The 25,501-nt window shown below is 50.3% G+C and overlaps 1 protein-coding gene across 3 annotated transcripts in view; it reads left to right on the top strand.

The window, feature by feature from the left end:
* Positions 1-7,516: 7,516 nt before the first annotated feature.
* Positions 7,517-25,501, top strand: part of ACOX2 (acyl-CoA oxidase 2) — a 30,057-nt gene continuing 12,072 nt past the window's right edge. The window contains exons 1-12 of one of the 3 annotated variants that reach the window (XM_077776756.1): positions 7,517-7,530; positions 9,794-9,976; positions 10,401-10,563; positions 10,779-10,930; positions 11,343-11,450; positions 13,823-13,942; positions 14,262-14,377; positions 15,029-15,201; positions 17,166-17,328; positions 18,477-18,667; positions 20,098-20,277; positions 21,748-21,853. In XM_077776756.1, coding sequence (XP_077632882.1) covers positions 9,817-9,976; positions 10,401-10,563; positions 10,779-10,930; positions 11,343-11,450; positions 13,823-13,942; positions 14,262-14,377; positions 15,029-15,201; positions 17,166-17,328; positions 18,477-18,667; positions 20,098-20,277; positions 21,748-21,853 — 1,632 coding nt within the window. In that variant the 5' untranslated portion in view covers positions 7,517-7,530; positions 9,794-9,816. The other 2 variants (XM_077776757.1, XM_077776759.1) reach the window with 2 other exon arrangements.

A 25,501-nucleotide genomic window follows, 5' to 3' on the forward strand; every position in this document is an offset into this window, starting at 1 on the left:
CCACAGTTCTGACCCTGACCCAGAGGTGTCGGTTTGGTCCAGAAGCTTTCCTTTGGCCTCTGAGGCTTTTGCCAGCACTCTTGGGCCTTACTGGCATTAGCACCTAAAAGAGCAACACCGGAGCTTTGTGGCCTGGACACACCCCTCTCTGGGTGTCCAGAGAGTTAGATCATCCCTGAAGGCAGGGATCAGGTCATCACCCAGTCCTGGGAACCCCGGAGAAGGAAAGGGCTGCTGCAGTAGCTCTGTCACCAGACCCTGCCCTAAACGGAGAGCGAGAGCAGCAAACCCATTCTCACTGGAGGCCACCCTCTCTCACGCCCACTAGAGCACAAGTCTCGGTCTGGGTTTGGAGAGAGCCCTCTTCAATGGCAGACCAGGGCTAAATACACAACCTGAAAGACAGACAGAAGACTTCAGGAGGTGAAGGGACCCTCCTTCCCTGATTCTGCAGTAGGTACTCCAGGGGAGCGCTTGGAACCCAGGCGCTTTCTGTGGGCAGCCTCACCACACTTGAGGTTATATTAATTCTAAGCTCCATGGGGACAGGACCCTGTCTGATTACGCCTACCTTTACCAGTACCAACCCAGGTATTCAAAGAGTTGTGAATGCTGGGGCACCTGGGTGGCTCATTGGGTTAAGTGACCACCTCTTGACTTCAGCTCAGGTCATGATCTCACAGTTCGTGGGTACGAGCCCCACGTCAGGCTCTGCGCTGACAGCTCAGAGCCTGGAGCCTGCTTTGGATTCTGTGCCTCCTTCTCTCTCTGCCCATGCCCCACTCAAACTCTGTTTCTCTCTGTCTCAAAAATAAATAAAAACATTAAAAAAAAGAATTCATAGAGAGATGAGCAGGATTTCCCAGTGAATGACTCTGACAAGTCCCCTGGGCTGTCTGGCAACAGCTAAGTGAGCTGGGGTTCCCCCTCTGAGGATGGGCTCAGGCTTGCCGTGTAAGGGTGAGTTCTGTGCCCAGACCTGTCTTCAAGCCCCAGCTCCAACAATCCCTACTTGTCACAAGCCTGGACAACTTGCTGGATGACTCTTTCCAGATCTGTGACATAAGTAATGATACCTACGCTTGAATATTCAGTGTCTGTGCCAGGGACTGGGCTATTACCTCCATCATACAGGTGAAGAATCCCACAGTTTAGAGAGGCAAAGCCACTTCCCAAAGCTGCACAATCAGCAGGTGGTAGAAGCAAGGTGTGAACCCGCGTCTGCCTGACCGGAGCCTGCACATTTATCCCGGCAGCACTTGCTGGTGGAGGCTGCAGAGGATGTTTTGCAAAGCACCCACGTTCAAGTTTTCCCATATGTCGCTAGAAACATTCTGTGAGCATGCTGAGGCCCTGCGGCCTGCCTCCTTCTCCTCCCCTGACAGCCTGCAGCAATCTGGCAGACAGGGCCCCAGGGACAAAAATGCGGGCATATCCCACTCACAGCTCGGAGAAGAGACAGTGGCCAGTGGGATACAGGGGTTCCCATGCCTGCCCTTGGCCCAAGGAGTTCAGTGAAGGAGCAGGAAAGAGAGCAACATGCATTGAGCCATATACCTGGCAGGTCCTGAAATGTGAGAGACCAGACACAAAGCACCTTGCCCAGGGCCTGGCTCATTTCAAAGGATGGAAGTTTCTTCTTCCTCCCGCTCACTCTCCCCTTTAAGGATATCTTAACAGGTGGCTGGTTAAGAGTCCAGGCTACAAAGTCAGACTTCAAATTGGCGGGTGGGAGATCCAGCTCTGCCACTTGCCAGATTGGTGACTTTGGACAAGTTATTTAACATCTTTGACTTTCTTGTCTGTTAAATGAGGGTCCCAACAGTGCCAGCCTCATGGGTAATTGACAAGACTGGGTTAACAGATATAAAATGTTTGGAGGGGCACCTGGCTGGCTCAGTTGGTAGAGCATGTGACTCTTTATCTTGGGGTCATGAGTTCGAGCCCCACATTGAGTGCAGAGATTACTAAATGAATGAATGAATAAACAAATAAATATATACATTTAAAAAAAAAAGTTTGACAAGCACAGGCACGTGGCCAGTACTCATTTTCATCTTCCATTTCCCTGCTAGTTTACCTCATCATATCTGTCACCGAGCTTCAAGTCATGTTTTCACTCATTTATTTCTCTTAGTGCCTCAGTGTGTCTAGCACTCACCCCTCCCTTGGGGCTGGCCACCCCAAGTGCCCTCGCCTTCTCCCAGTCCCCTCCTTTTTGGGGAGGTGTCACCCCAGACCTTCTCGCATCCCAGTCCAAATTGAAGGACATTCTAAGAAAAGACCTGACCAGTACACATCAAATGTCAAGGTCATAGAGGACAAAGATTGAGAAGCTGTACCAGTTGGAGAAGATAGGACAATTAAAGGCAATGACAGATCCTGGACTGGATCCTGAACCAGAAAAAGGACATTAGTGGGAAAAGTGGCAAAACTCAATGTGCAGTAAATGGCTAACTCAGCAGGATTTCAAAGCCTGCACGCCAAAGAAGGGACTGGCCCTTCACAGCCCCTGCAAGATAAGCTCTAAGCTCTTGGAATAGCCTCTCTGAACAGAGTGTGCCTGCCTACCCGGGCCTTGGGCCTGCCAGGCAGTTTACACTAAAACATGCCAATGGGACTATGACACTCTGTGTCAGTTTGACCTCTGGAGGGCTAGGTGCTAAGAAACTGAGGTACTAAGTAGCTAAGTGACTGAGTAACCAGCATCCCATGTCTCTGTGACTGATGTTACATAACCATGGACATCAAGTCTGGGATGAGCTTCCCTGGTTATCAGTCTTTCTTGTCTGCTGTCATGCAGGGAGAATTAAACACTGTCCCTACAACACCACCGGGAGAGGACAGCTGGGACCTCATGTCTGGTCCCTCCTGGATTCTACCCTGTATTATTATTTTTCCTTTGCTGATTTTAATCTGTATCATTTTGCTGCACTAAGCCATGACCATGAGTATAACAGCTTTTCTGAGTTCTTTTTTTTTTTTTAATAGCTTATTGTCAAATTAGTTTCCACATAACACTCAGTGCNTTTTCTGAGTTCTGAGAGTCCTTGCAAAGCATTTAACTTGAGATTGATCTTGGGGGCCCTCCAACATACTCAAATAAAATTTGAAGATTAGTTAATACTATTGGATCAGTGTTAATTTATTGGGCCCCACGAGGACATTATGTATGGTTAAGGAGGCTGAGGGGAAGTTATATGGAAACTACTATTTTTTTGCAACTTTCTGAAACTCTAAAGTTATTTCTTTTTTAAAAAAGATTTTAAGTTTACTTATTTGGAGAGAGAGTGCAAGAGGGGTAGGGGCAGAGAGAGAAGGAACAGAGAGAATCCTAAGCAGGCTCCACGCTATCAGTGCAGAGCCTGATGCAGGGTTCAAACTCACGAACTGTGAGATCATGACCCAAACTGAAATCAAGAGTTGGACGCTTAACCAAATGAGCCACCCAGGCACCCCTAAAGTTATTTCAAAATAAAACATTACAACACAAAGAATAGGGAAAGATGAGATGATAATTGTTAAATCTGGGTGTTAGGTACATATGGATTCATTATATTGTTCTCTCTACTTTTATATGGGCTTGAAATTTTTCAAACTAAAATCTTTTAGCTAGAGAATCGAATAGTTTGGTGCAACAGATTAAAATAATCACATCCTGGGGCCCCTGGGTGGCCTAGTTGGTTAAGCACCAGACTCTTGAGTTCAGCTCAGGTAATGATCTCACATTTTATGAGTTCAAGCCCTGCCTGGAGCACTGCTTCAAGCCCCAAGCTGGGCTCCTCCCTGCTGACAGCACACAGCCTGCTTGGGATTCTGGCCCCATCTCTCTCTGCCCCTCTCCAGCTTGCTGTGCGCTCTCCTTCTCTCAAAATAAAGCAATAAACTTTAGGGGCGCCTTGGTGGCTCAGTCAGTTGGGCGTCTGACTTCAGCTCGCATCATGATCTCATGGTTGGTGGGTTCGAGCCCCATGTCGGGCTCTGTGCTGACAGCTAGCTCAGAGCCTGGGTCCTGTTTCAGAATCTGTATCCCCCTCTCTTTCTGACCCTCCCCTGCTGATGCTGTCTCTCTCTCTCTCTCTCTCTCTCTCAGAAATAAATAAAACATTAAAAAAAATTTTTAAAGAGGAAAAAAATTTTTAAAAAAAGAAGAAACAAACTTTAAAAAATAAAATAAAATAGTCACAACCAAAACATTTAGAGTAGGGTCAGCTCCAAGGCTGATAAAGAAACCATTTAAACATGGACTTTGTCAAATATTAAAAGAACATCAAGTTCAATCAAAACAATCAAGATGTGGAAACTATGGCCAAGAAAAATTAAGTAACTGTCCAGGAGAAGAGGCAGCCCAGGGGCACCTGGGTGTTTCAGTCAGTTAAGTTTCCAAACATTGATTTCGGGTCATAATCTCACTGTTTACGTCGGCGCAAAGTTTGCTTGAGATTCTCTCTCTCCCTCTTTCTATCCCTCCTGTCTCTCAAATATAAACATTAAAGAAAAAAAAACAAAGAGCCGGCACAAGTCCTTGGCAGAGGTCAGTTTGGGACCCAGAACTTTCCCCTCCAAATAGTAGGGTCAGGGCCACTTTCCCTGGAGCCACGTCATGTGTAAGGCCACTGCTGACAGCAACGGGGAATCCCGGGTCCAGATGTGCTGAGTCACATCTCAAAGCTCGGGGCCTGTCTCTTCCTCAAGACACAAGCTTGACACCACTTTGAGGACATAGTGGGGAGGTCTGAGGCCCCTCAGAGAGCACACCACAGATGGGGAGGCCACAGATCCAGGAGTAGAGGGCACCTGTCCAGAGTCACCGCACCTCTGGAGTCCTGCCAGGACAGGTGCTCAGGTCTCCTGACTTCTTTCTCAACCTTGTGCAAATATAAAGAGCCAGAAAACCTGGTCAAAATTCCAGTTCTGCATTATACTTCTTGCGCAAACCTGGTCAAATGATAACACATCTCTGGGCTTCTTTCCACTTCTGCAAAATGAAGAAAGACATTTCCAGGGCTGTCTATGCAGTGGAGGTGAGGGAACCTGTAAACATCCCATCCCACTCACAGGCACCTGGCCAAAGCTCCAAAAATATTTGTTCAGGGAATGATGGTCAGAGGTGTATGAATCCTAACGCTAAGCATCAGACAAGCTGAATTCTAGAGCAGAAACGTAGAGAACGAGAAAAATCATTCGCCTTGCAGAGCAACCCTTTCATAGAAGGACCACCTGTGGAAGCCTTGTACGCTCCTTGGATATTAACAACTTGAGCTGACTTTCCTGTTAAGATCAGGAAAGGCTGCAGAAAGACCAGGATCACCTTGGAAACCCAGCTGGGAACACAGCTTTTTGGTACAAGTAGTCCCAGCAGAATCCCCAGCTTTGAGATTGGAGGGCTGGGTCTCATGTCAAGGTATACAAGTGTGTACAACTAGGGTGGTCACACACGCACGTACACACACATGCGTGCACACACAGAGACTTCCACCTTTAAAAAAGTAAATGCCAAACCTCCAAAGTCCTTCACTAAGTTTGGCCGTGCCCTTAAGGTAGAGAATCTGGATGGCTTCTGTGAACTTTTGTTTATTCATTCATCTACCAGATATTTGCTGAACACCTACCCTGGGCCAGATCCTGGTCTGGGTCCCTGGGGCTGGGACTGTATTGGTGGGCAAGAACAACACAGTGCTTGCTTTCATTCATGATTTACACAAAAACCAACAGCTAAAGACAAAATACCTACCATGGTAGTGGGTGTACCAAGTGTGTGGTGGTAACACCAGTGTGTGGTTTTTCTATACCAACAACCAATTCTCCAACACCAATTGTGTGTTCAACAATTCAGTTCAATTCTGACACCAACTCCTGGGGTTAGTGTAGACCCCACAGGTTTAAGGGTCAGTCCCACAATACTGCCCCCACTTTAGACAACAAGTGCTAAGCCCACGGGCTCCCTGTTCTTCGGACCTGCTGCCTATAAATTCAGGCGTTCCCACAAGTCATCCCACAAGTTCAGTAATTTGCTAGAATGATTCACAGAACTCAGAGGAGGACTTTACTTATATTTATTGGTTGGTTATAAAGGATACAACTCGGGCAGAGCCTACTGGGAAGGGATGCAGGGGACAAGGGTTTGGAGAGGAGGCAGCACGGACTTCCTGGGCCACCTCTCAACACCTCCATGGTCACCAACTGTCCCCAGACCCTGTTGTTTAGGGGTTTTTACCAAGGTTTCATCACACAGGCGTGATTGATTAAATCATTGGCCACTGGCTATGGGCTCAATCTGCAGCCTCTCTCCCCTCCCTGGAGGTCGGGTGGGGAGGGTGTGCTGGGGAGGACTAAAAATCCCAAGGCTGTAATGTTAAGATTTGCTCGTTCTAGCAACCAGGCCCCATCCTGAAGCTACCTATGGACCCCCGGCCATAGGTACAAAAGATAGTCCTTATCACTCGGGAGACTGCAAGGGTTTTGGGAGGCTCTGTGCCATGAGCTGGGGACACAGATTGATCATATATATATGATACGACAAAGGCCCAAAACTTGGAGCTGAGAAAGCAGGTCTGGGAACAGGGTGGTGAGAGGAGCCGGACAGGTAGCGTCTCCGGAAGAGGCCTGGGAAACAGCAGGAGGAGGAAGAGAGAGCAGGACAGTTTTAAGTTAAAAAAAAGTTAGAAATTCATTAGAAGTGATGGTGTGTGTCCCATGGAGGTTTTCCTGCTCATTCCTATTGTGATTACTGTGTCCCCAACAGCCCCTCAGTCGCAGCCTGGATGCTTCCACAAGGTCAGGGGGTGGGTACAGGTTTGTTTTCTTTTGTTTTTGCTGCCTGCTGTCTTCCAGTGCTTAGATCAACTGTGAGCACTTAAAAAGGATGTCTGGGGAATAAATCGACTCAGTGCTTCTGGTAGAACCCAAGCGCTCACATGCCCGCCGATGGATATCTCACCAGCAGATTGCCAGCGAGTCAGAAATTCCACCATTAAATGTCACTCCTGGAAATTAAGAAATTCTCTCCTGGGAAACCAAGGAAGTAGTAATAGTCTCAAGTTACAAATCCTTGGTGCTTCACAGTTTACCAAGAGCTTTCTTTCCTTTATACCTTGTGAATTATAGACAAGGGAAGGGAAGCTCAGAGAGGTGAAGTAACCCAGAGTCACATCTCCAGGATTTGAACCCAGGCCTCTGGACTCCAGGGGAGGGTGGTGGTGTTTCCTTGCGTGGAGTGCAAGGGTACGCATGTTCCTGGGATGGCTCTGGCACACAGGGCCAGACAGGTAGAGAGAGAAAGACAGAGATGAGGCTCAGTGGCTGATACTCGATGGAGAACGCCCNCTCAAACCCACTTGAGGAAGACAGAGGTGCAGGGGAGAAACTTGAGCTCAGCAACTGAGCACAGGCAGCCTGCCAAGTGCTGCCTTCAGTATTTCCTACTCCAGCTCACCATAGGGGAGGAGACAGGGGCTGGGCCACCGCAGAAAACCTAGGCCTGCAGTGAGAGAGTCCAGGCCAGGCCTACAGGACAGACACAGAACACAGGTGAGTCAGGCAGAGGGACAGGGGAGGGACTGGCAGTTCCCCGGGAGTACTAGACCCCCTGAGTAACGACCCTTCCCATGCTCCTAATGACTCTGAGCACTGCTTTCTTTCATTTCAACCCCTATTTCCTAGACCCTGCCTGTGGGCCAGGCCCTGTGCTATTAGGGAAATGGCCCCTGCCCCCTTGGAGTTGACCCTAGAACATAGGGTCCTAGAACAAGAACATAAGTGAGCAAATGAGCTTGTATGTTATGAGAAAAAGTAGAGCAGGGAGAGGAGGCTTGGGATTTTAAAGAGGGCAGTCAGATGGAGCCCACTGAGAAGGTGATATTGAGCCAAGACTCGAAGGATATAATGAGGGAATCAAGAGGACATCTGTGGAAAGAGTGTTCTAGAAGAAGAGTGTTTCAGGCAGAGGACACAGCCTGGCAGAGGCTGGGTTTGGGGAGGCCGCGGTGTCCAAGCACAGCAAAGAGACAGCAGCTGTTAGGGTGTGGAGCAGGAAGACAGGAGACCAGCGAGGCAGCCTTGCAGGGGTCCAGGGCGGGGGGGGGAGCGGGGGGCNCTACTGGGTCACCCCCGTGACCCTGACTAGTGGAGTGTTGATTTGGAAGGCTGCATTCGAATCTCACTTGCTGTATGTGCTGGGTGACCTTGCAGAGTCTCCTTCCTTTCCTTCCTGACCTCTCTGTAAAATGGTAAAAACTTATAGCTTATCTGTAGGGTTGTGGTGAAGAAGAAAGGGAATCAAAATAGTGGCTGCCTACAGGAAAGAGCAGTTCGAGTTACAGCAGGCCACATGAGAGCTGAGCTCGTGGGATCCAGTGGTCACCTAGGCACTCCCTGANGGAAGTGTCCCTGAAGGCTGGGTCTCATCAGGAACACCAGGGCTAGGGCGCCTGGGTGGCTCAGTCCGCGTAAGCCACCAACTTTGGCTCAGGTCATGATCTCAAGGTTCAGTTCCAGTTCGTGAGTTTGAGGCCCCCATCAGGCTCTGTGCTGACAGCTCAGAGCCTGGAGCTTGATTCAAATTCTTTATCTCCCTCTTTCTCTGCCCCTCTTCTGCTCACACTCTGTCAACCTCTCTCTCAAAAATAAATAAACATTAAAAATTATTTTTAAAAAAAGAAAGAAAAAGAAAAACATAAAAAAAAAGGGGGGGCNTTAAAAAAATTTTTTTTAAATAAATTTAAAAAAAATGAAAAAAGAAAGAAAAAGAAAAAGTCCTTTAAAAAAAAACAAAAAGAACACCGGGGGAAATAGCAGAGGCATAGGGCCGGAGGAGAGGGGGAGAAGGCCGCACCGGGCGCGGGAGCAGGCTGAAACAGGACAAAGGGCGGGTACAGGGAGCACAGACCCTCTTCCACAAACAGTGGACACCAAGGGCCAAATTCCAAGCAGGGCAGGGACACAACACACGGGCAGTTTGGGAGCTCAGCCTGGCAGCCAGGAGAACAGAGAGTCAAGACACTGAGGCCAGGCGGGAGATGATGGCGGCCGGGGAGATAGACATGGGGATGGCACAAATGGACCTGAGAGACCTCAGAAGCGGAATGGACCACAGCTGGTGGTTGCCCTGCAGTGGGGTAAGAGGAGCTGCTGAGAGTCTGAGGGTTTGCCACGAAGAATAGAGGTTCATCCTGGCTGTGGGGGGTGCACAGGGGTCCCCTGGGAACTCTTCCCAGGCCAGAAGCAAGCTTCCTCTCCTCAAACTCCCCGGTACCCACGGCTCACAGAAATGGGCCAAACGAGCCCAGGACTTAGGGGACCACAGGTCCCTCCCTACTGTGAGCCCCCTTGGCAGGGCCATAGCACGGACAGAGCATGTGTTTCGTGGTTAGAGCCTATCCAACTCTTAGCCACCGCCCGCTGTGTGGCTAGAGGCCACACACTGGAGCTCACCAAAATATTTTTTACATGTGTAAACTTAACTGACTTTTTGTGAGAATTCCCCAAGGCGACTCTTGTAACACATCTTGCAGTGGACAGAGCATGAGCTCTGTGGTCAGATCCCACCCAAATCTCGACAAACAGGTACCGAACTACCATTTACTGAGCAATCACTGCATGCGATGCCAACCAAGTGCCCACAGAGAAGAGTGTGGGGCACTGTGGTGCTCAAATATTTAAGGGGGGAACTTTCCTACACCAAGCAGCCCCTGACGGACACTAAGCTCTGGACACTTCCTCCCACATGTGTTCTTAGCACCAAGGCTGAACCACCACGGCTCAGAGCAGCGAGGCCAGAAGTATCTCTCCTCAGGCACCAGGCAGGTCCCAGCTAGGATGAGCAGCCCAATGCACCGAGTGTCCCTGGGGGATACCTGGAGCAGGCAAGTGCACCCCGACATAGAGTGTGAGAGGTACAGACAGTCCTTCAACGTGGAACGGCTCACCAACATCCTTGACAGAGGAGCTGAGAACACTGCACTCCGGAGGAAAGTTGGTAAGAGGAGGCTGGGGATAGAGCATCTGCTTTGTGCCCACATGTTTCTCCTGGAAGAAGAGTCCTTTGCTAGCAGTCCCATCTTCAAATAACAAATTTTGCTCTCAAAAATCCCACTGTTAGAGATTCATTCCTTTGGGCTCTAAAGACACCTTAAACATGTTCATATTCCCTGAGCCCGCCTGAAGGATAGAAGAGTCCTGGGCAGCAGAAGACCTGGGTGCTGGTCCTTATTCTGCCACTGCAGAGCCTCGTAATCTGAGGCAAGTCACTTTCCCTCCTCGGGTGCTTGGTCATTGTATCTGTCAAATGAAAGGAATGTCTGACTTCCTTTCCACGTGCATGAGGCAGGAGGGTGGGAAGATGTGAAGGTGCCAGGAACCTCACCCAGATCTCTAAGCCCTCTGTTCTTTGTCTCTGGAAGAGAACATCATCCACAGTGACCCAAAATTCAGCCTGAAGGATACTTATTTCATGACCCAGAATGAATGTTATGAGGTCGCCGTTCAGAGGAAATTCCACATCCAGATAATAGCAAAGCGCCTGGGCTGGTCAGAAGACAGTCCTGAATTATATTACGCTTACAGGTATACACTCCTAGGGCAGCCCCACCAGAGAGGAATTTACCTGGGATAACCTGGAAACCCTTAACCCCATGAGAGATTTTCCCCAACTTTAGAGGTGGTGGTTGTTGGGAAAGCAGGATGGCAGAAGGCCCTTCCCTCCTACACCCTGCCAGGCTGACGGTACCGGGGTCCCTGTCTCCAAGGCACTACTCAACCACCGCATCTCTCCCCAACAGAGCCCTTTCTGGAGAAGTGGCCTTAGGTTTACAGAGCATCTTCCTGAAAGCCCTCACGAGCCTGGGCTCAGAGGAGCAGATTGCCAAATGGGCCCCACTCTGCAACAAGTTCCAGATCGTCACAACATATGCCCAGACAGAACTGGGCCACGGTGAGCCAGGGCTTCTGACGCCGTGTTCAGGTTGTGCACAATTCCAGAGAGCCCATTCACAGCTCAGTGGTCAGACACTGTACATATTTCCTATGAAAACATCCCAGCAGGTGGCAGGCAAGGGTCTTGAAGGAGGGGGTACCTTTTTCTACTTTACACAAACAGGTTGCATGAGCTAGAGGTGGGGCAAGTCGTTCCTTCTAGAAATGTCAGCGACCATCCCTTGGCATGGGCTGGCCATGTGTCCCCCTCACAGCCCATGGGTGGAAGAGGAGGAATGCCCGAGGGTACGGCTGGGAGCCCCCCCACTCCAGACTGGGCTGGTGCCTGGCATTCCCAACCCTACCAGGACACTGCTCCCCAGGTGAGAGTCCTACCCGGCCTCATGTCTAACTCCCCTCTTGATTCCAAGGGACATATCTTCAGGGCCTGGAGACTGAAGCCACCTATGATGCAGCCACTCAGGAGTTTGTGGTACACAGCCCCACGATGACTGCCACCAAATGGTGGCCTGGGGACCGTGAGTATCCACCGCCCCCCTGCCCCATCTGTCCCGGAGAAGAACAAAGTTGGACAGCAGAATGGCAATGGCTCTGATTCCAATGGACCTCCAATTGATGCCCTGGTCTAGGCTGGTGACCTTGAGCAAATCAATTCACTTTCTTGAACTGCAGGGTCTCACTTTAAACAGGTGGGATGTGAATAATTTCATCAGTGAGCAGCTGAGAAGCCTCCAAGGGAACTTTGAAGTAGCTGAGGAAACCGACTCAACTTGTGGGGGCTGAGGGCCAAGGCCTCTCTCACAAGCACGCTGTCCCCACACAGACATGCGCCATACGCGCGCACACACATCACAGACACACAGCCTAGTCCCAGGCACTCTCCACAACCCCAGGTCCTCTCGTCGCCTAAGTTAATGATTAGGCTTCCATTTGATCACACAGTGAGAAAAACATCCCTACCGGTTGCTGCTCCGGACACCCAGGAAGGATCAGGTCACCGGCGCACACTGCCCCCGGTGGCCACCAGGTGGCGACCGCACCATGCTTCCCTGAAGCTCTGATTTCCAGAGAGGGGGTTCCACCAAAGCCCTCTACCCCAGATGTGACACCTCTGAGGGCATACCTGTAGCACTTCCAGACCCATTTGATGAATGCTTACAAGGGGGAGAAAACACAATACGAGGAATACAACTAAGCACAAAGAGACAGAGAGGCGAGAGATGAGCAGAGAGAGAGAAAGATTGAGACAGAAAGAGAAGTCCGAGCCTGGGTGGCTTAGTCGGTTAAACGTCCGACTTTCGCTTTAGGTCATGATCTCACATTTCGTGGGTTCGAGCCCCGCATCGGGCTCTGTGCTGACTGCCAGCTCAGAGCCTGGAGGCTGTTTCAGAGTCTGTCACTCCCTCTCTCTCTGACCCTCCCCTCCTCACGCTGTCTCTCTCTCTCTCTCCTAGAAATAAATAAAAAACATTAAAAAAAATTTTTTTTAAAAAGAAAGAGAAGTCCAAGAAATAAGGGAGCTACAGGAGAACACAATGAGAGAGGAGAGGGAGGGAATGGATGACTGCTGTCAGAAACACAGAAAAAAGGAAACCAGCCTTTGCAATCGGGCTGGGTTGAAATCCCAGTTCTGCCCCCTCCAGGCCAATGACCTTGATCACATCACTCTCCTCTCTGAGCCTCAGTTTCCTGACCTGGAAAATGAGGCTCATCATACCTGCCCTGCAAGAGCTGGAAAGCACCAGCACAGGGGCCGGCACCACCTAGATTTTGAGAAATAGCGATTATCTGTATTCATTATTATTAGGTGGATGATAGATTCATTTATAGATTTTTGAGGACAGAAAAAAACAAAAAGCTTGCTCATTCCACAGTGCCTTTTGCAAAACTGCTAGATTTGTTTGGCTCTTTGGGGGAAGTTCCCCCTCTCTGGGATCAGGGGAACTTTTTGAGGCCCCAAAGGGGCCCATCAGCTGGGCTGGGGGAGGGCAGCAATGCACACCTTTCCCTGTGATAAGGGACCAGTTTTCTCACTGTGGATCCCGCCATGCACACCCCTGCAGCTCTGACATATAGACCCTATCTCCCAGATTCCAAAGAAAATGACTCAAAGGCACAAACTTCAGCCAGAAGACTGTAGTAGAACTGATCTTTTAAAGATGCCAAACCTTCCCAGATTGTTCCATTTAGGCTGTGTTCATTAAAATCCATAGCCTTTTTTCAGCTTTGCCTTTGAGAGCACCTAGAGGGTATGAGAGCTTTGCACCCCTCAAGGTCTCCAGCAGCCTCCTCGGGCCTCCCTACCCCGTGCCTATGTACTGCAGGGTGATGGCTCCACAAACCTGACAGTTAGAACGCCTGAGCCTCCAGCCAGCAAATGGCTGTCCATAAAGCCCTCCAACCCAGTGCATTCTAGAGCCAGGCAATCCCATTAAAGTTCTCTGGACTGTTCCAGTCACTTCCAAGGATGAGCCAAGGTCGTGTGAGTCAAGAGGTATCCCGAAAAAGCATTGCTTTGCTACCCTGGATGCTACCTCCTCCTCTGCCTGGCCCCACCAAGCCAAGCCAGCCCTCATGCTTCTGAACCCACTGCTCCCTCTGCCCTGCCCTCCCTGGCCTGTGTGCCCCCCACCCCTGGAAAATATCCCTTACCCTTCAGGCCCCTTGTGCATCCTCCTCTGAGCCACGTCATCTGAAGGAGGATCAGACAAACCCCATCCTGGCCTCATAGAGTGCCCTGCCCCGCCCCACACCACCGCACTGGTCCTCTCAACCCAATACAGACTAGACCTACACCCAGGCTCCCGATGGGGAGAGTCGGCCCACCTGCTCTGTACACCAGGGCCTTCTACACCAGAGATCATGCTTGGCCTCTCATCTCTACCCTCAGTGGGACGGTCAGCCACCCATGCCTTGGTCCAGGCCCAGCTGATCTGCTCAGGAGCCCGGCAGGGGATGCACTCCTTTATTGTGCCCATCCGGAGCCTCCAGGACCACACCCCACTGCCAGGTAAGCCCACGTGACTCCCCAGGACCCCTGCCAGGACAGGCCTCCTTGTCCTGAGGCCCTGGGGGACATGGGAGAAACTAGGACATGTCTCCCTTCGGCAGGGAGGAGTCCGGTTGGACAGACCTCATGCTAATGGGCTGGGTGAACTTAAGTAAGCTTCAGCACGCAATCTGACCTCAGCGTGGTCCCCTGCAAAACTGGTGTAATAAGCCAATGTCACAGGCTGCCATGAGGCTCAGAGGAACTGGCACGTGTGTGTGGTACCCCCCACACAGAAAGTACTTGGCTGATAGACGTTCCCATCTCCATCTCCTTCTAGGAATCACTGTTGGAGACATCGGGCCCAAGATGGGCTTTGACCATATAGACAATGGCTTCTTGCAGCTGGACCATGTGCGGATCCCCAGAGAGAACATGCTGAGTCGCTTTGCACAGGTGGGGGTCCTGGGGAGGCTGCAAGCTTACGCTGCCTGGAGAGGGGATGGTGGCCCCTGCAGACTGCTGCTGTCTCTGGGTCCTCCCCCATAGGGCAGAGTTTGGAGAGCTCCCACCTCAGAGACGCTCTTGTGTCCCACTGATCTGTGTAAAAACCCAGTTTAGAAGCTGTGTGATCTTGGGCAAGTCACTTGGCCTACCTGAGCCTCAGAGTTATCATGGGTAAATGGGGAGGTAGAGCAATCATGGGGTAGGGTGGCAAAGCAATCTGAGAAGAGGGAAGAGCTGAGGGTGAAACGCATATTTATCTGCACTGAGGCCTGGACACAACCCGTCACGGACCAGACACCAGCCGAGTGCTGGAGGAAGCTCTGGATGTCCCCATCTGGCCAGGCATTACACTGACCTGTGCATTTGGGGAAGGTCCTAGGTGTCCAAGGAGAAGAGCGTGAACCGAGGCACTTAGGGCAGTGGCTGTTTTGCAAACAGCACAGGTGTGTTTAGCAATCAGCGCAGCTGGCAGTCGGCCATCTGTCCCGGGTGAGCAGTTTGAGGACTGTGGTGCCTGCAGGGCATGAAGCCCATAGTTGCGGGTATAGGACAGGCTGGGGAGTCTTGGCTCAGACTCAGCACCTGCCTTTGGCCCACCAGGTCTTGCCAGATGGCACCTACCTCAAGCAAGGAAAATTGCAGATCAACTACCTTTCCATGGTGATAACTCGAGTGTCTCTGATCTGGGGCGAGATAACACTCAACCTGAAGAAGGCCTGTGTCATTGCCATTCGCTACTCAGTCATCCGTCGCCAGTCCCACCTCCGGCCCAGGCAAGAGGCACCCACCGGCTGACCACTACAGACAGAACTATATCCCCTGATGCCACCCGGCTGCCAGAGTGGGGTGCTGGAAATACACATCACCCCCGCAACACACACACAACGTCTGCCCAGACCCAGCCCATCTGGCCATGTCTGACAGTCTCTATCTGGCTCCTTCTGACCCCTGGCTCCCTGGCTGATCAGCTGCCCATCCTGTGTCTGTCAGTGTCTGGCCCCATGCGGTTTCTGTGTGATTTGTCTTGGGCCTTATACTGTCAGATCAGTCCGTCTGTCCAAGTCCAACTGAGTCCTACCCGGCTATGACCAGCTGAGTGTGCCTGGGTCAGCCGCTTGCCAAACTGCTGGTGACGGTGGCTCCTGAGTTTGTTCTGTCAGGATGTGGGTGATTGGGAAAAGCCCAATTGTCACGCCAGACGGTAAATGACTGAAGTCAGTTCTGTCTGGCTGAGACTGTCAGCATCCTGTGGTATGTCCAAGTCTGGATCCATTTTGTTGTATGTGGCTGTGTCCGGCTAATACTCCCTCTGCCCTATGGGACCGAATAGCCGACTACTCTGTTTTTCAGCATGCGTATGCGTAACCATGCATATGCATGCCTGTGGAAATCCACACATGCTTGCCAGATTCAGCAAATGAAAATACAGGACTGCCTGTAAACGGTATTTTGCTGCAAGCAGAAAATAATGGGGACATGCACCCAGGACATGGCAACATGGAGCTGAGCATACGGTGCCCCGGTGCCAGCATGGGCAGGGAGGTAGTGGTGCTGGGGATGGGCTTCCACCTGCCAGTTCTTGTCCCAACTCTGCCAAGTGACCCCGGGAAAATCCTTTGCCCTCTCTGGGCCTCAGATTTTCACCTGTGATGTGAAGAGGAGAGAACTTCCAGTCCAAGAACCTGGCGATGTTTCCTGCCATGGGCTGAAGGATCCAGGAGTCTAATGCAAAATGGACTGTGGGCTGATGCCAGGCAGACCCGGGTGGACCATGGCTAGGCCACTTGCCAGCTGTGGGAGCTTCTGCTAGTCACCCCACCTTTGTCCCTCAACTTCCTCACCTAGAACACGGGGTGACAAGAGCAATCTTTCAGGGCAGTGCTGAGAGTAAAAAGCAACAGAGCATCCAGGCCCATAGCCCAGGAACCTTTCCTCTAGCAAACCCAGGGTCCCCGCACTGGCCTGGGCTCCAGATTCCTGGGAGCAGAGAGTCTTCTCTGGAGGACAGGGGTGTCAGGGAAAGCTGCTGCTGTCGATGTCCCATCCGGACTTCAGTTTTCTGGGTGGCAGAAGTGTTCCAAGAATGGTTATAATAGCACGTGTCTAAGTGAGGGGTTGCTGACCTGGGTTTCTCCCCAACAGCAATGGGAGGCTCCTACATTCATGCTTTCTTTTAATCCACAAATAGTTACTCCAGGCCCCTTCATGCTGGATACAGTCTCGGGCACTGAGGACACAGCAACAGATGAGGCAGATACAGTTCCTACCTTGGGATTCCATCAGACCCAAGTTCACATCCTCGGAGTTACTAATTAGGCCTGATGTACCTCCTAGCACATACTATGTGTGCCTGGACTTTGAAAGGTCAAGTTCCAAATCATCAGGGGTACAAGACTACAACCCCTCACTTAAAATCCTTGGGACTAAGTGTGTTGGAATTCAGAAGCTTCCAGATTTTATCAGGATAATATGGTGCACATGCTGTAATTTTGTAAACTTCCCCCATAAGGGGCGGCACCCGTAAGCAAACGTGTCAATATTTCTGCAGAGAACTGTGTGGATATTCATGTTAGATAGAATTTTAAGATCATTACTAACTTCATGCCAGGCCAGGTCAGGTTTTGCAGTGAGTTAGAAAAAGCTATCAGTCTTTAAGTCTTTTATGGCACTGGGGACATGGGAAGTGGGGAGGTGGCATGCAGCAATCTTCTAAACCTTCTGCTTTTCTTCCCCTCAGTGACTCAGAGGCAAAAATCTTGGACTACCAGACACAGCAGCAGAAACTCTGTCCTCAGCTGGCCACAGCCTATGCATTCCATTTCCTGGCAAGCAACCTCCTGGAATTCTTCCACAGCTCCTATAATGCCATTCTGAACAGAGACTTCAGCCTCCTGCCTGAGGTACCTGCTGTCTGCTGGGGGTGGGGAGTGGGGTGCAGGAGCTGGGAGCATGGCTGAAATTGTTCTCGTCACTGGGATGCAGCCTCAGCCCTGTTGCATAGGCTCTTTCTACTCTCTCCCCCAAGCCTTCCAACACCCCAGGGCACCCAGGGCAAACTGTACCTCAACATATAAATCCACCTACATCTGGCCTCCAAAAAGCTCCAAAAATGTTAGAGGGAATAATCACACATAATACATACAACACAGGAGCACAGTACCTGATGTTTATTTGAAACCTAAAAAGCCCCCCAAAATCATAGTCATTGAGAACATGTTTGGTGGCACACTTTGACCTGAATTGATCTGATTTATCCCACTGGATATATATACATTTTACAGCAGAAATATCAATGAATTGCCCCAGACTAAGGCTGCCCCAGACTCTTCTGGGTATTATATATAATCTACCTTCAATGCCTTGCTTTAGCTTTCTAAAATACAAAAAAAACATTGACTCCAGAACACATCCAGTCCCAAGGGTCTCAGATAAAGGACTATGGACTTACATATACTGTAAGATTCAGTTCGCCAGACCCTGGGCTTCACAAGCATAGCTTCATTAATCCTCAGTTGTAGACCAGGCACCATTTTATATTCCCATTTTACAGATTAGGAAAGTGAAGCACAGAGAGGTTAAGTAACATAACCTTCTTCCCAAGGACTTAAACATCTGAAAGATAGGGAAAGGCTTTCAAGAACCAAAAGCTCAAACCAGTTCTGCAGCCTGGCAGCCTCAGGCCAGTGGGCTGGTGGTGGACCTCCACCCTCACAGGACAGCTCTCCAAAAACTCCACTTGACCAGCAAAATCTGTAACTCCTGGAGGACGGTGAACCCAATCTGGGAAGCACCCTCTTCCAGGGATCCTGGAGACACTGGCCTGGAAGGTTTTCCTTTGTTTTTACCCCAGCTACATTGCCTCATTGTATGATCTCAGGCAAGTCTCATAACATCTCTGAGTCTCAGCCTTCTCATTCATAAAGTTGAGAGCTGAGGAAATGATCTTACGTCACAGGGCTGTCATGGACACACAGCAGGTTGTAGGAGCGGTAAGCATGGCTGTCACTGGAGGGTCCCCTTACTCGCCCTGCCCCCCCTGTTCTCACAGCTCCATGCGCTGAGCGCAGGAATCAAGGCCATGGTGTCGGACTTGTGCAACTCGGGGACTGAGCTATGCCGCAAAGCCTGCGGCGGCCACGGCTACTCGAAGCTGAGCGGCCTGCCCTCACTGGTCACCAGAGGGGCAGCCGCCTGCACCTACGAGGGTGACAACACCGTGCTCTACCTGCAGCTGGCCAGGTAGGCGCCTTCATGGGTTGAAGCAGCGGCCGATGTCCATGGCGGGAACGGGCACCCGGAATGGCCATGTGGACACCACCCAACCCATGCAGCCTGTCACCGGTCCAGCCAGAGCTTTAGGGAGGCTGGAGAAGGGCGCAGCTCTCCCTTGCTTCACATTCTTCAGTGGCTCCCCACTGCTCGTGGGAAAACCACACTGCCCCCATACCCACTCCCCCCACCTCCCTTCCCCAGCTGGCCAAGTTTCCTCTTTCCAAGCAATGGCTTCATGAACGCTCACTTCCCTCTCCCCCTCACCCCCCAAAAAACTCTGGCCCAGCCTGCTGGGCCTGCTGCTGTAAGTGGCTCATCCCAAGGGGTGCTGCTTAGATGCCTGCCCTGACCCTCCACTCAACACCATCCGAGTGTTTCTTCTCTGTGAGCCAGAGCTCCTGGGGCCTTGCCCACCAACTGTCCTCAGGCTCAGTGCAGGGCCTGCTGCAGAGGCTCCCACCGGAGAGGCAGGAAGGGAGCCGGGATCCGTGCCCAGCAACTGACAGTTTCTGTTCATTCTCTTCTGTCTGTGGGGGCTCCGGCTGACCAGGCCTTTCACATTCATCACATTCATCTATCCTCGGGTGACTCAACAGGGAAGATTTCCCCATGCAAGGGGAAAGGGCTTGCTAGCAAATAGGCTATATAATATTCTTGAAAAAATCTGTAATATGTAGTATTATAGGGGGTGGTTCAAATTATAAGAGGGATACAGTACCATGTATTAGACATTCTGTGCTCCACATTATATAAGCATTACAAATATTTTCTGTTTTCACAAACCTTCTATCAGATGAGTATTATTATCCCCATCTAGAGATGCAGAAACTGAGGCCAAGGGAGGTGAAGTAACTTCTACAAGCATCGCAGAGGTCTCAGCAGAGCTGCCTGGGAATCCAGGATTGGCTGAGGCCAGAGCCTATAAGCACTGGATCATCATAGGAAAGAAGCCAAGAGCCACCTGTAACTTTCCCACTTGTGTTAGCATTCTTACACCTATCCTTTCTCAAGTAAGAAAATTTAATCTCTGCTGTCACTGTACAAATCAGCATAAATCCCCAAATCACACGATCCTAACCAGAAGAACAGATTCTGTTTGCTCAGATACCAGAAGGGTTTCGGTTCAGAATCTGTCTTCGCAGCTCTGCAGCTCCAGCCTCCTTTCACTGTGGAAGAAACCACAACCTCAGGGTGCACGGCCCTGAGGGCCTCACAGCCGGGGAGTGGGAGCTTTGGAGTGAGGATAACCATCAGGAGAGACCAGGCGAGAGCCTGCATGGTCCTGGGTCTCCCATAGGGAGAGTAAGAGTGCATGTTTTGGGGAGACAGGGGCACTGGGCTATATCCCACAGGGCTCCCTGCTGCTCACCGGCTCCCACTCCCACCCCCACCCCCAGGTTTCTGGAGAAAAACTACCTGCAAGCTCAAGCATCCCCAGACTCCACATCGCAGAGATCTCTCCCTCAGTCTGTTGCATACCTGACTGCACCTGACCTGGCCAGGTGCCCAGCCCAGAAAGCAGCTGACTTCCTCCACCCAAAACTCTACACCATGGCCTGGGCACATGTGGCAGCCAGGTGAGCAAGAAATTGGCCATTCCACCTGGGGACGGGCTCCTTCCTACACTAGGGCCTTTGGGATGGGCTGGGTGAGCACTCATGCATACTCCTCTAAAAAGCACCTCCTTCCCCAACCTCAGTCCTCTCAGTTCCTGCCACTGTGGGCAGAGAAGGGGAAGTCACATCCAGCAGCCACCATCACTTCCCTATCCTAGTTGAGATAGTAGAAGGACATCACCCTTCTGACCAGTGCAAGGAGCTTTTTATATCTTTAGGTTCTTATATTTTTAGGTTGCGATTTGTAATCCAACGAATGTGCCCATTTGTAAGCACCCCATCAGTAAAGTAAACATCAGTATCCATAGAGGTCTTATATCCCAACCTGTGGTTCCAGGGATGGTTAATAATTGTTTCAAGATCATGAGCAACTCTGGACATTCATTTATTTATTCCACAAATATTATGTGCCTACAATGTGCCAGGCACTATTCTAGGCACTACAGATCTATCCGTAAACCAGTCAAAAAAAGCCCAGGCCTCACAGATCTAACATTTTAGTTGGGGGAGGTGGGGAGTGCAAAATAAGGCTGCTCAGGGTAATTAAAATGCCATTATACTGATTCTTGCTTCGAACTCAATGTGACATCTGCTTATCTATTCCCTGACAAGAATAAATATTGCTTAATAAACAGTTTGCTTTGCATTCAAATTCCAAGGGTCATGAATACATAGGTAGGGAATAGAAAATAAAAGGATAAAGGTTAAGTAAATGGCAAATGACCAATTTAGTAATTTGGAGGACAAGGGTTTGTTTGATTTTTTTTTTCTTTTCTTGCCTTTTAAGGTCCCTTAGTTAGAACCTGTAACAGGCTGGGTGACTGAGAAGGCTCACTAGCCTTTACAGGTAAACCATTGTCCTTGCTCAGCCACAGCAGTCACTGGTATCAGGATGGTGTCTGCATTCGAAAGGAGGGTCAGTGCCTGGCTTAGAGCCCTAAGGCTTTACAGCTCAGAGCTTAAGACAGCTCCACCCCTCACTAGCTATGTGACCCTGAACCAGTTAGTTAACCAATATGGGACTCAGTTTTCCCCACTGTAAATTGGAAATGCCTACCCTTAAAAGGCTTAAAGAGAGGGGCACGTGGGTGGCTCAGTTGGTTCAGCGTCTGACTCTGGACTCTTGGTTTCAGCTCAGGCTCAGGTCATGATCTCATGATTCATGAGTTGGAGCCTGTTCAGGATTCTCTCTCTCTCCCTTTCTTTGCCCCCTCCCCTGCTCAAGCCCGCTCTCTCTCAAAATAAACATTTAAAAAAATTTTTTTTAAGGGTTAAAGACATAATATGTAGCATCTAGCCTTGCAACACAAATGGTCAATACACAGGAATTACTGTATTTCTACTTCTGAGGGACCCCAGGCAGCCGGAGACCAAACTCCATCAGTCTCTTTCCCACTCAGGAAGTTGAACCTTTTTTTCTTTGGCCCTCAGGCTCGTAAAGGACTCAGTGCATCATTTACAGACTCTGATGCGATCTGGGGCTGACAGGCATGAGGCGTGGAACCAGACCACCGTCATGTTCATCCAGGCTGCTAAGGTGAGCTGCCCGCCAGCTGAAGCTCCAGCTGAAAGGGGCCCATTTTGTTTCCCCAGCAGGCCACCACGCTGAGAAAATCTGAGCCTTGCCATTATTCCCCAGCCCTGCTCAGTGGCTGCCCTCATTTCACTTCCAAGGCTTTCGTCCAGGGTATTTTAATTAAAGGACTTAACTCCAAAGCAATCTTGCTGACAGCTCTTAGGGAAAAAAAAACGTAACGAGGCAGTGTTATTGGATTTCCTTCAGGTTGTTCAAATATTTCCTCCCCGATAAAAAAGCAGGTCAAGTCTCCCCTTAGCCCCACAGGCAATCCTTAGATGTCTGATTCAATTTCTGCTATATTTTGTGTTTGTGCATAATTCACATTCAGTCAGCAAATATTTGAACACCCGCTCAACACCAGGCATCGGGCTGGGCACTGAGAGACACAGGCTGCCACAGGATGCCAGAGAGGTGTGTCTCTACCCAGTTTGAGGAGCAGAAAGGCTTCACAGAAGTGAAGCCAAGACTTCCAGGATGAGCTGAAATTAGCCAGGCAAAGGGTAAAGGCTGTGGTTTTGGAAACGAAGATTTCCTGGCCAAGGGAACAGCAGGTGAAGAAGGAAGAGACAAGAAAAGGCATGGTGCTTGAGAAAATGCAGAGGCTCAAGGAAGAGCTACAGGAGGAAGCCTGAAAGCAGAAGAGGAAGGCAGGTGGGGGAGGAAAAAAGATAGGCTAGGCCTGGGACCTTCTGCATCATTGTGAGAAGTTTGGTTTCCTTTTCATCGCAATGGGACTTGTTTGCAGACTTTGTATCAGGGGAGTGAGGTGACCAGAGTTTCATTGTAGAGGAGTCACGCAGGCTGCCTAGGGAGCAATCTAGGCCAGTCAGGCACAGGCGGCAGCAGTCTGGGCAAGGGCGGCGGGTGGTCCTGACCATGAACCTCGCAGAGCACGTGGAGAAAAGTGAGTAGATGCAGACATATTAAGAGTGTAGAAGAGGGGCGCCTGGGTGGCTTAGTCGGTTGAGCGTCCGACTTTCGCTTGGGTCATGATCTCGCGGTTCGTGGGTTCGGGCCCCGCGTCAGGCTCTGTGCTGACTGCCAGTTCAGAGCCTGGAGCCTGTTTCAGATTCTGTGTCTCCCTCTCTCTCTGACCCTCCCCTGCTCACGCTGTCTCTCTCTCTCTCAAAGTAAATCAAACATTAAAAAAAAAAAAAATCTTTCTGAAAAAAAAAAAGAGTGTAGAAGAAAGGGATAGGCTTCAGAGAGTAATGGGGTGAGAAAGAGGTCAACTCCTGAGCTCTAGCCTAGGCAGCTGGCACTCTGACCCTACCTACAGCTGGAAAACCAAGGTGAACACTTCAATCCTCAGGCATCAGGCCCAGGAAATGGCAGAAAAGCCCAAAGAAGTGCCCTCACGGGGCAGGCACGAGCACCACCTGGTGACCTACAGCCTCTCTACCACATCAGCTGGTGCTGGTATTAACTCTGCCACCATCCACTGGGCTGTGTCCACTGCAGGGGCACTCCCTGCTATGCTAAATGTCCTATTAGCACAGAGGAGGGTGAGCCAAGGCTGTGCTCTCACCAGACTTCCAAAAAAGGAACCACAGCTGCCTATTATTCATCCATTTTCCAAACCTATGACCTGCCTTCCAGTGGACCAGATACTGTGTGCCAGGGTTATTTCATTTAACACACACAACTCTGGGGGTGAGAGTAGCATAATCTCCATCGTAAGGATGAGGAAAGAGAACTAATAGGAATGAAGTCCCACAGGTAGGAAATAGTTACGATGCTTTGCTTTGCTTTTTTTTCCCTCATGGATGAAAGCCATGTCCTCAGAGAGCCACTGTGTGTGAGGGAGGGAGGTGATCCCCAAGTTCTAGGGGCACCAAGGGCAGGAAGCTCAGCCAGCCTAGAGGAGAAAAGCAAGTCCCTTCTCCCCCAGCCACTGTAAGCCGAAGAGGAGTGGCTTCCTGGGAAGATGGTGCCCAAGATGAGTCTCCAAAGTCACAATGGGCAGGGAAATTGCAATTTCTGAGCTTCATGCTTTGAAGAAGTATCTACGCCGCAGAAACTTTAAGCACCCACCAAGTCCCATCTAGAAGCCATAAATATGCAGGTAGAGAGTGACAGCATCACAAGGGGAGTGGGGAACAGTGGCAGAGCAGTAGACAAGGTGTAAGCCCTGGCCTAAATTCTGTATGGCCTTGCTATGTGACCCCTGGTCATCCTTCCTTTCCTGGCCTGTAACTTTCCAGTATGTAAAAAAAAAAAAAAGGGGGTATCAATGGGACCTTTAAACTCCAATGGGCTCTCATCCTATAATCTGAAACCCTGCCTAGGAGAAATGTCAGTCCCAGCACCACTGGCGCAAATGGTGGAACCAAGTATAATCCAGCCTCGGTCTCGGCCTGCTTTGGCAACACAGCGTAGTAGTAAAGAGTACAGACTCTTAGGGGGTGGACTATTCTGATATGGATCTCGTTGCGGACCACTTACTAGCCAAGTGACCTTGGGCAAGGAATTTAATCTTTCAGTGCCTCAGTCTCCTCATCTGCAAAATGGAGCTCATAACAGTAGCTACCTTTTCCGATTATTATGAAGATTAAATGAGTTAAGACATGTAAAATTAAAGATGCACCTAACAACGCGACACATCCCACGCCCACACCCAAATCAGGCAGGATGCAAGATAAATACACAAAAAGTAAGTAAAGTTCATTGTGTTCAGAGCACGGCGCCAAAGTGTGATTCGCCCTGTCGCCGAAGGAGAGGCCGGGGCGCGCAGGCGGTTCTTTTTTATCACTCCACTCAACAACCCAAGGTCCTGAGCATGTAAGGATGTGGCCCTCAGGCTAGAAGAGGGGGGCAGGGTCTGTCCAGTTTGGGCACGGAGGGCTGTCTGACCCAGCAGAGGCAGCAGGGCATATCTGTTCCTCTTCTACATCCAAATGCTGCGAACTGCACGTGGCTGTGAGCACACCAGGTCCAGGAGGCAAAGTGGCGGTGTTCGCACCCGTACGAAGCCTCTGTGGGAAAGGCAGATCTTTCCCAAAGTGAGAAGCCTGATGGGGTCACTTCCCTGCGGAGGACTTCTGTGGTTCTCTGACCCCGACAGAATGGAATCCCAGCTGATGTGATTTGATGTGGGCTCGAGAGCCAACAGTCAAGAAGCAATTCTTTTGAGACGTTTTTGGTGCAAAAAAAGGTAGTTTTATTAAAGCACAGGAACAGGAGCCATGGGCTGAAAGAGCTGCCCTGGGGTTGTAAGGAGTGAATGATTATATACTTTTAAGTTGGGAGGAGTAGAGTCAGAGGAAATTTCCAGAAGGATTTTCTTATGTTAAAGACGACTTACAGGATCCTGAACACCTGGCTATTGTCAAGCTAAGGTTTTTTCCTCTAATGTGGCATTCCTGGAGGGAGGTCACACTCAGCCTGTCTCAAGTACTTGTCCATGGGCTACAACTTATAAGGAAATTTAATTTCATCTATGTTTCTTTTGCATTTGGTCTCCACATCACCAACCATGTCATTCACGGCCCTTTACTGTCCTGGGTCCCAGGTGCCTACCTGCCCTAACTTGTTCATTCTGTCCTCCCCTCAGTAGACTGCTTACAGCCTCCTGCAAGTGCAGCCGTGTGCCCAGGAAATCCCCCT

The sequence above is a fragment of the Crocuta crocuta genome, unplaced genomic scaffold, assembly GCF_008692635.1.
Source record: "Crocuta crocuta isolate KB4526 unplaced genomic scaffold, BGI_CrCroc_1.0 scaffold87, whole genome shotgun sequence".
Lineage (NCBI taxonomy): Eukaryota > Metazoa > Chordata > Mammalia > Carnivora > Hyaenidae > Crocuta > Crocuta crocuta.